The sequence below is a fragment of the Macrobrachium rosenbergii genome, chromosome 23 (genome assembly GCF_040412425.1).
Source record: "Macrobrachium rosenbergii isolate ZJJX-2024 chromosome 23, ASM4041242v1, whole genome shotgun sequence".
NCBI lineage: Eukaryota > Metazoa > Arthropoda > Malacostraca > Decapoda > Palaemonidae > Macrobrachium > Macrobrachium rosenbergii.
This window is the reverse complement of record NC_089763.1, coordinates 31,018,999-31,030,137: the sequence shown is the minus strand read 5'-3', so window position 1 is coordinate 31,030,137 and position 11,139 is coordinate 31,018,999. Positions and strand designations below refer to the sequence as shown.

General features: G+C 38.0%; 1 protein-coding gene across 1 annotated transcript; it reads right to left on the bottom strand.

Moving 5' to 3' along the window:
• Positions 1-428: 428 nt before the first annotated feature.
• On the bottom strand, positions 429-881 carry LOC136851061 (uncharacterized). Its single transcript, XM_067125031.1, has one exon. It carries the CDS (start codon positions 879-881, stop codon positions 429-431), a length of 453 nt encoding a protein of 150 aa, XP_066981132.1.
• Between the last annotated feature and the right edge of the window lie 10,258 nt (positions 882-11,139).

Sequence of the window (11,139 nt, the reverse complement as noted above, 5' to 3'; positions counted from 1 at the left end):
CCGCTGCCAACCAAGCCACAATTGAAAGACCTGGGTTCGATCCTGATGTGAGTCAGAAATTTATTTCTGTTCCACACGTGATTGTGTGTTGATTATTTCTAATATATATATATATATATATATATATATATATATATATATATATATGTATATATATATATATATATATATATATATGTGTATATATATGTGTATATATATATGTATATTAGGCAAAATAGTCTTTGACAAAAATTAATGTAAAAGAAATTATTATAGACAAAAAATCTTAGAACAAATAAATGTAATCCTTAACTTACCAAAACCGCTTCCGAACCCCCCGAATCCTCCAAATCCTCCAAATCCTCCAAAATCGCCTCCGAATCCGCCGTATCCCTGTCCGTGTCCGTCATCGTGTCCGTATCCTTGACCGTGCCCATGGCCGTAACTTACGTGGGTAAAGCCGTATCCACTATGCCCATGCCCATCCCCATGCCCATGTCCGTATCCATCATCATGTCCGTAACTGCCATGCCCACCCCCATGTCCGTGTCCATGTCCGTAACCACCATGCCCGTGTCCGTTGGACTGACCGTAGCCGCCATGCCCATGGGAGTGTCCGTACCCGCCATGCCCATGTCCGTGCCCATGGGAGTGTCCGTGGCCGCCATGCCCATTTCCGTGGGATTGTCCGTAGCCGCCATGCCCATGTCCGTGCCCATGGGAGTGTCCGTGGCCGCCATGCCCATGTCCGTGGGATTGTCCGTAGCCGCCATGCCCATGGCCGTGTCCGAGGCCATGCCCATGCCCATGTCCGTGTCCGAGGCCATGCCCATGCCCATGTCCGTCCCCGAGGCCATGCCCATGCCCATGTCCGTCCCCGAGGCCATGCCCATGCCCATGCCCACCGTGATCAGGCAAAGGATTAGCCAAGATGGCGGCCCCGGTGCAAGCAAGGAGCAGAGAGATCATCTGTTGAGAGAATATTTTAATAATATAATTATTAAGAATACAAATTGATTTGTTGAAATTCTCAGGTATAAGATGCTAATGTGATGCATATGTGAATGTGACACATATTCTTCGCTGATTTTAACTGTCGTTCTTTGAAAGAATAGTCAAGTTGTTTATGTTTACAGCTGATGGGCTTTTTGGAAAATTAAGTGGTTTATTTTTTTATGGAGAATTAAATCAACTATACGCCCCATGACCTTACCTTACTGGAATTGTTAAGAAGAGATGTTATATTTCTCATTCCAAAGCTTCGCATTTATAACTAGGAGAAAAGGATTTGAATATGCTTTCGTTCGTATCTCGGTAGCATAAGTACACAAATACATATATATATATATATATATATATATATATATATATATATATATATATATATATATATATATATATAATGTATATGTGTGTGTGTGTGTGTGTGTGTGCATGTGTGTATACAAATAATCGTACTTTAATGTCAACTTATTAGCCTTGTCATATCTCTGAATTTACTCAAGTAAAGAAAAAGGAAACTATATATATAAAAAAGATAAAATAAACAAAAACACTTAAAAGAACATGATTCTCACCATTTTGGAGACCATCTTCACACCTCGAGTACTTCTGCGAGCTATGACACTGTTATGATTCGCAGTACTGTATGATGGACGAGGAGTCCGGTGCTAACAATTTATAGAGCTCTGTCCACTGCAGACACGCCCAGCTCTTAGCTAAGAGCCGAAAACGAACGGGGAAAGAATGATTTGATCGTGTGTACGAAGCAGATGGCCTTTTAGCAAAGAGAGAGAGAGAGAGAGAGAGAGAGAGAGAGAGAGAGAGAGAGAGAGAGAGAGAGAGACCGTGGCATTCGTCAGTTCCGAAATTGGGGTGATTTTGCTGTTCCGTAATGGCTTAGGAGATCATTGGACTTCACAGTTTATAATATAATTACATTTTCCTTTTACATTTTTATCCATTTATCTATTTGATTACTTTATTTTTTTTCATTTTCTAATGACTGATCTCTTCTTTCTGTGTTACCTATTGCATTCTGTTACTTGGGCATTTTTATAGATTCCCGTGTACCCCTAAAAATTGAGGATGAGAAAGAACAGCAGTGAAATTGATATTGTGATATAATTTGATTATGAAATCTGTTTGTATAGAGTAAAGCTTTGCTTGCTAAAATGAGGAAATAAAAAAAGACACGACTTTGTGCAATCTCAGTGCAGATTACATAGTGTCTTGCGCAGTACTGGCTATTCTCTAGATCCGATATACCCCCTGAAGAGTACAAGTGCACCGCTGGGGGTACATGTACCCCCCAAAAAGTTAAGTATATCTTAGTTTAACCAGACCACTGAGCTGGTTAACTGCTCTTCTAGGGCTGGCCCGAAGGATTAGATTTATTTTACGTGGCTAAGAACCAACTGGTTAGCTAGCAACGGGACCTACAGCTTATTGTGGAATCCGAACCACATTATGACGAGAAATGAATTTCTGTCACCAGAAATAAATTCCTCTAATTCTTCATTGGTCAGCCGGAGAGTCGAACGCTGGGCCAACAGGTTGGGAACCCTGGTTTAGAGTATTCGACACCGTCTCGTAATTTGAATGTTTGAAATTCTGGTCTAGTGCTCTCAAGGTTTAAACGCGCCTTCTTGGTTGCTCTGGAATGATCCTAAAGACTTCTTGTCCGCTTTTCGAATTCAAAATGCTCCTTCATGAAAACAATTTATTGAATGAATTATTAGATAAATAAAGAATTTTTTTTTGTATCTGTGACAACTAAATTTGACACAGATTCAGATAAGTCTTGAAAATACTATAAAAATAAGAAGACTAATTGTACATTTGGCGGAACACAAATCCATCTCAATGGGGAACTTTTTGATAAACGCTCGAGAACTTTTAAAACCTAATTCCGATCGAAAGGAAAGAGAGCAAAGAAAAACATCTCCAGGTAAAGATACTTTTACTTCAGCTTCATAGGCCTAGTCTACGTACGTACAGGCAGCAATTGTCTCCTTTCACTGTCTTCTACAATGAAACAGATTAACTATTTTTGGACCTAAGATCTCTGGCGACAGCGTGATATTGCAAGCTAGACATTGCTCAGTGTGTACCAAGTTACATTATAATTATCACCTAAAATTTCCTCTGACGTCAGGACTCACTGAAAATGAATTACACGCACAGAGACGAGTGATTGCTTACAGAGATGAGAGCAACAGTCGTACAGAGTATCTACTTAGCTCTGATGTGTTGCATTACGTTGTCGAAATCCAAGTCCGGGCGACCTTGAAATGTTATTTTTGGCGTCTTGTGGGAGTTTGAGCGAGAGTCGGCAATTCTCTCGTTTGAGAATAAAGTTTTTATTATCTATCTAATGTATATCTATCTATCTATCTATCTATCTATCTATCTATATCTATATATATATATATATATATATATATATATATATATATATATATATATATATATATATATATATACATGCCACATACACACACACTTTTGCACACATTTGACTCTTAGATTTCGAGTTAAAAGAAATCATGATATAAGAAAAGTGAACAGAGAATGTTGGTTCTTTATCATTTTTAAGAGAGAGAGAGAGAGAGAGAGAGAGAGAGAGAGAGAGAGAGAGAGAGAGAGAGAGAGAGAGAGAGAGAGAAAGTAAACGGCTCAAAAGTCAAACGTTTCTCGTGAAACCCACATAATGAAATCTCATGTCACTCCATGCCATAACATCATTGGATCATGCGCAGCTGAGTCAGCGTATTTCTGTAGCACTCCCATTCAAACGGTTCAGGTGTAGAGTGAGAGTCGCTTTGAACTTACGTTCAAACTATTAGCTTCATTAAATTATTAATAGCTGAGACAAACACAAAGTTTGGATTTTCAATGAACTTTCACTCATATACTCTTTTATATGTCAGTGTTTAGTTTAATTGTTTTTTTATTTTACTTTTTACATACAGTCACACACACTATTATTCTTTTTATGAAAGTGTATTTATATACATACAGTCACATATATACATATATAAACATATCTACACTCAACATATATATATATATATATATATATATATATATATATATATATATATATATATATATATATATATATATATATATATATATATATATATATTTATATATACATACATACAGGCGTGTTAATGCATATATGTATAATTCATGGATGGATGTAAGATATATATTAATGGAAATATACTTACAATCAATATGCAGGTCATTTATGTATGAATATCTTTACAATATATATATATATATATATATATATATATATATATATATATATATATATATATATATATATATATATATATATATAAACAGTGTAGAATTCTGTTCCGTTGTTCAAATCATTATTCCAATATGTTATTAATTTATGCAACATAACGATGACAGTAAAAGTCGATTTTCAAGCAGGTGTTAAACGCTGCTATCTCAACTGTAAGCAAAGGAGAAGAAAGAAAAATAGAAAACAGGTAAAAGATGTGCCGAAGTTTCTTCGGCGCAATCGAGTTTTCTGTATACAGCCGCTACAGCGTATAACCAAGTCCACCGAAAAGGGATCTATCTTTAGGTGGTCTCGGTATAATGCTGTATGAGCCGCGGCACGTGAAACTTTAACCACGGCCCGGTGGAGGCCTTTCCTATATCGTTGCCAGAGGCACGATTATGGCTAAATTTAACCTTGAATAAAATAAAAACTATTGAGGGTAAAGGGCTGCAATTAGGTATGTATGATGATTGGAAGGTGGATGATCAATATACCAATTTGCAGCCCTCTAGCCTCAGAAGTTTTTAAGATCTGAGAGCGGACAGAAAAAGTGTGAACAGAAAAAGTACAGACAGAAAAAAGTGCGGACAGAAAACGTGCGGACGGACAGACAAAGCCTGGCACAATATTTTTCTTTAACAGAAAACTGAAAAGAAGGATTCTGGAAACTCTCTGGGAACCAAGGAAAAATAACAAAGTACAAAAGTAGCAAAAAGAGAGAGAACAGGAGTTACAACATTCACAAGAAAAAAGGATATATAAAAATACGCAAGTTTATTGATGAAAAAATCTGTAGTTTATTTATACAATTTCAGGCATTTTTTTCCCCTGGTTTGTGAAAACCACGAAAGAGGCTCTGAACCATTCTCATGCTTTTGAACTGAATTGAATTGAATATAGAATTTAGGCCAAAGGCCAAGCACTGGGACCTATGAAATCATTCAGCGCTGAAACGGAAGTTGACAGTAAAAGGTTTGAAAGGTGCAACAGGAGGAAAACCTCGCAGTTGCACTATGAATCAGCTGTTAGGAGAGGGTGGAAAGTAAGCTGGAAGAAAGAGAATATGAAAGGAGGTAGAGTAAAAGGAACGGAAAGGGTTGTAGCTAGAGGCCGATGGCACGCTGCAAAGAACCTTAAGTCGGCATTACCTCACCGCGGGGCTCATGCTTTTGAAACAGCTACTGACTGCGTCGGTATTGATTGTTTTTTTTTTCCTACTATAATAGCAGCTATATTTAGCCTCTGACTTGGCTATTGCTCGCCAAAGAAGAAAGCTGAGAAGTGAACCCACTGCTGTCACCAGAAACTCTCAAACAACTGGTACACAAAATGAAGCAATGCGAGATAGTTCCACAAACAATTTCACAAACCGAAACTGAGCAAAGATTGTCGGAAAAAACCTTGTCTTTCCTTTCGCCATGTACATCGACGTTACTTGAGGAAGTGGCCTGTTTTTGAAGGCTTCGTGACATGAATCTGATTCGTCATTATGCTCTGAAAGGTGTTGGCTAATAATACGAGCTCGCTATGGTTTGGGTATATGTGCGCCTGTTGTGGAGAGAACTGATGGATGTTTTGCGAGAGTACAGAGTAGCTGCGAATCTATATTGATGCAAAAACATACATACATATACATACATATATATAAATATATATATTTTCTTTTCCTGTTGTCTTAGTTTTATTACCTCTGACGTTTCGACCCAAGCTCTGGCGGCCATTGACAAAGAGTGAATGGATTGACATGCAAATTACCCAGGTATATACAGCATGTGGGGTTGGGTGTTGGCTGGGGTACCTGCTACTGGTGGGGCCGGTAGAAAAGATTGTCCTGGTGATATGCCTCCAGCATCCGTTGCTCTCTCTCTCTCTCTCTCTCTCTCTCTCTCTCTCTCTCTCTCTCTCTCTCTCTCTCTCTCTCTCTCTCTTATATTTATATAACAGGCAACTGTTCAACCAGACGTATTTCCCTTAGGGAAGCAACTGTTCATGGGAACAGTAACCCCCTGTGGAAATACTTCTGGCCAAACAGTTCCCAAGTAGCCTAAGACTGCTTCTGAAGAAGTATGGCAGCCTCCTCTTTGGCAAACAGTTCACATTTCATCCAGGAGTGTTTTATCAGTTAGGCAACTGTTGGTGGGAACAGTTAACCGCCCCCCTGTGGAAACAGTTCTTGCAAACAGTTGCCTGTTCACCCAAGACTGCTTCTGAGGAAGCATGCCAGCCACCTCACGGGCAAACCGTCAACTGTTCAGCCAGGAGTGTTTCACCAGAGAGCCAACTGTTGGTGGGAACACTCCTGGCTGAACAGTTGACGGTTTGTCTGTGAGGTGGCTGCCATGCTTCCTCAGAAGCAGTCTTGGGTAAACAGGCAACTTTTTGGCCAGAAGTGTTTACCCTTAGGGACAACTGTTCCCACCAACAGTTGGCTCTCTGGTGAAACACTTCTGGCCAAAAAGTTGCCTGTTTACCCAAGACTGCTTCTGAGGAAGCATGACAGCCATCTCACAGTCAAACCGTCAACTGTTCAGCTAGGAGGTTTCAGAGAAGACCAAGGGTCTTCAGTCTCTGCAGGAATCTTCAGAGAGGACTAACTGTCTTCAGGCTCTTCATTAGTAAATTATCTCCTTAGATAAAAAAAAAATAAATCATCTTCCTTTAAAATTGATCGTATTCAAAATCTCTGTTAGTGTTTTAAGAATCAGCATAATTAATTATTTGGTAAATCTTGACAGAGAAGATAATTTGAAAATCATTGAGCAAAATGGTAAAAGATATTTTGTCAGCAAAATATGAGGCTTATTTGTACTACTTAACAGAAGTTTTGGGGAGTCCAGTTGTCATTTCCCGAGACTGCTTTAGAAAATACCACATTCCTTAACCGCATTTTATGTTACTTTACTGATATAGGCTTATTACAAATATCCCAGGCAATCATTGTGGCTGATACATGTTAATCTAAGTTATTTGACATGGAACCGAACCGCTCGCTTCATTCAAGAAGGAACAGGAAAAAAAAAAGGAAGCAAGTAACTATGAGATTAAAATGTAAAGTAAAGAAACTCTCAAAAACAGATTCTCACAGAGGAATGTCTGGTAAATATAAAGCTGAGATATCGGTATAGTAATTATAGGCTAATATACACGTTAAAATATACATAGATAAAGGACACAATTACGCACATAAAACTTGTATAGAGTATTCCCAAAACAAACAAGCTGCACATACGTTAATGAAAATTAAAATAAGAATATCACAGGATCATCTCTTAAAAACTGTTGGCTATTCCTAAAGTCAGTATTCTTCATATGTGTGATATGCTTATTCTCTCGGTACGAAGAAGAATTTGCGATTTGATTACATTTTTAAATCTATTGTGCTACTGCTAACCAGTAATCGGTTAGTTAGTTAATCAGCTTTTATGTTACTGCCATTCGAAATTTAGAATGGAAATGTTACTTTTAACTAGTCTCTGATAACTAATCACACAAATAAGCTTATATTGATGAAATCCACTCTGCTGTACGATATTATCGAAGCATAATCGGTTAGTTAATCAGCTTTTGTGTTACTGCCATTCGAAATTTAGAAGAGAAACGTTATTTTTAACTAGTCCCTGATAACTAATCACACAAGTAAGCTTATATTGATGAAATCCACTTTGGTGTACGATATTATCGAAGCAAATACGACAATTTAGACATCCTGTACGATAACGTGGGACACGCCCATTTTGACACTCTGTGAAAACGAAAACCTGTCATTAGTGTCATGGCGCCGGTTCTGTCTACGTGTTACACCTCTCGTTGTTAAAAAGCGATAAAAAAACTGAGTTTAGGTAAGTTAACTGTTCAACTTATTCTCTAAGTGAACACTGGAATAGTTTATGTATCGACATGGAAGACCTGTGAGTTTATTATTGACTTTAATACTTGGTTATTTACTGACATGTGAGTCAGGCCTGGCCTTTATGGGTTATTCCGGACAAGTACTGCTATTTAAAGCTACTTTAGCCCTGGAATTTTATCGAGGAGAAGATGGATACTCGTCTAGCTTACTATCTGGGATGTGGAAATATTTCAGAGGAGGTTTGGTATGAAGGTCAGTTGAAGTCGTAACAACGGATTTTCATGGCAGAAATAAAACACGACTTTTTTTGGAAAGGTAATTAGAGGGGTTAATATTTGGAAGACTCCATCCACCTCCCACATTATAATTTATATTTTTTCTTGGGTAAAACACATCAAAACGAATAATTTCTTCCCAATACATAACCTGCGCAAATGCTTAATTACAGAGAAAAAATTAAATTACGACTTACAAGGTAAGACAATATGACCCCCACCCCCTTCCATAGCAAATACAGCAAACTTGTAATCAGTTAACACCCATAAGTTAGGTTAGGTTGGTAATTTTAGTTCTTTTAGTACCCTATCATTTCCAAAAACCATTTTTGCATGGATTTTTGCATTAAAAACCCAAAACGGTTTTTCATGCAAAAATGGCTGACAGGAGCCTTCCGAGAAATTACCATTCGAATTCCCCAATTCATTGCCATCCTTTTCTTAGGAAGCTGGCATGTACTGCACAGTAGGCTAGCTTATTCACCCTAACTCATCCTAGGTATCTACCTCAAAGTACCTGATACGGCAGGGTTTGAAGAATTTCAGACAGATACCAAGAAAGCCTTATATTTTTTTTATATAATTGATACTAATTAATAAAGCCTTTTCCTGTATCTTAGAATATTTTAATACATTGATGGCATAGGAATTATAGGAGTTTTGGTTTACGCGGTCGAAACCCATTACCAGCAGGTATTGATAGGCCCTACACTACATATATTGTAATCTCTGGTCTTGAATTACTATGTTTTTCACTGAGAATATACTTAAAGCACTTGTGTTTTGCCTTCTGTAAGCCATAATATCAAGGAAAACCATTATGTTCTTTAGGTAACATTTTACTTTACACCATTATTGTATTTTGGACTTGAAAATATCATTGGTAATTCTATATATTAGCTCCGTGCCTGTTTTTACATTTTCAACTGGTTTTTTATACACATTTAGGGGTTCTGATACTGGCGGTGCATCCGTTTGTTGTCGGCCAAATGGAATATCCCTTCGCCGTGTTTAGTACTGGCCCGGGCGGGCGAGGTTACCCATACGTCAACAAGTCATTGCACTTGCTGGACGGGATATGAACCGTTCGAAACAGACGTACCCGTGATGTGTCTTGTGAAGATCGCTTATGGAAACCCCTTGTTGGATGGACTTCTGGGGTTAATTACAAGTTAATTACACTCGAGCGCCAAAAATTAAAGGTAAATTCATAATTAGCAACCAAAAAACTAGAAAAAGTCACGTTATAGTGCCGTCGCCGCCGCGGAGCTACTATATAGTTCTACCATATCATTTTTCTTTGTTTTAATGTGTGTTCTAAACGTTTATGATGTCGTTTCATTTGCAAATGACCTAATCAACCTCACCTTACTTAACCTAACCTAGGGAGGTCCTGGTCGTTTTGGCAGTAAGTCATTTAGGTGGTAACATCCAAAACAATGTGAGACGTTATGTTTATGGGGTTAACCGTTATGTTTATGGTATTTACCATTATGTTTATGTATTTACTGTCATTATCTTATGTTTTACTTACATCCCCAGGGGGCTGGTACTGAACACAGTGCCCATTTTGCACGTAAATGTGTTTATGGTCTAAATCTTATACGGCTGAAATGACCCGAACTCACCTAGGGTACCTGGTCCTTCCCTTCGGGCATGATATTAGTTTGAAAACGTTCCATAAACTCACCTTAATCTGAATGAGAACTATCAGTGAGATTAAGGTCCTTGTATTTCACTTGTTTTGTGTTTTTCCCACACCCAAAAACCCCTCTTCCCCACTGCGTTTCAGTGGATCTTCTTGTGCTTAACCTGTCACAGGTTAGGGAGCCAGGGTCTAGATACCCCAATACATGCCATCGTAAAACCTTCAGTCTCAGTGCTGGATGACCTCACTGGACCCAGCACTTGGCCCAGCGTTTTATAATCCAATCCAAGAAAGAAAGTTTAACAAGTGTGTTTTTACTTAATCCTCTCACAACGTGGGGTAGTATTATCCTATGAAAAGACAGTGTGTGAGGGAAACCTCTACAACATAGGGTTGAGTATTGTGCACATCTTATCATTCAACCTGTAAATGTTTAAGTAAAATATGTATGTAAACATAAAGGATTGATTTTTTTTTTTATGAACCACCTGCCATTGTGTAGCAGCTTGTTCAAAGTAAGGTGTTATTTGATATCTGCCAAACATTATCATTAACAGTGTTATCATTCTGCTAAATGGGACATTCGTTCTTGTCTAACCATAACATTGATTGATAGATCAAATGCATAGCCTTTTACTCACTAAGTATGGCAGATGTATATAAACCTTATACTATACTTAGATGTTTGGATTAGCAACCATGCAGATGTGCAGTGTTTGTTAAGTGATGAGTATGGTATAGTGATTTGCTTAGTGTCAAGTTTTGGAAATAATGTATTATATTCTTACACACAGGTAGTCAAAATTGTAGTAGTAGATATGGAAGAGCGCAGGCCTGCAGGAAGGCTCAGTAATCTTGGAAAAAGGGGATAAATTAAAGACTTAGACCAAATGGGAATTAAGACACAAATAACTCCAGACAGAGAGATTGAGAGAGCATTCTTTGTCTAACCCTTTAAAGGAAAACCTGAGATGAAATTCATCTGAAGCCAGTCCCATGCTTCTCTTCTCTAGATCCTTAGGGAGTCTAGATATATGATTTTGTATTTGCCTTCAGTTCATTTTTAACCATGATGCTG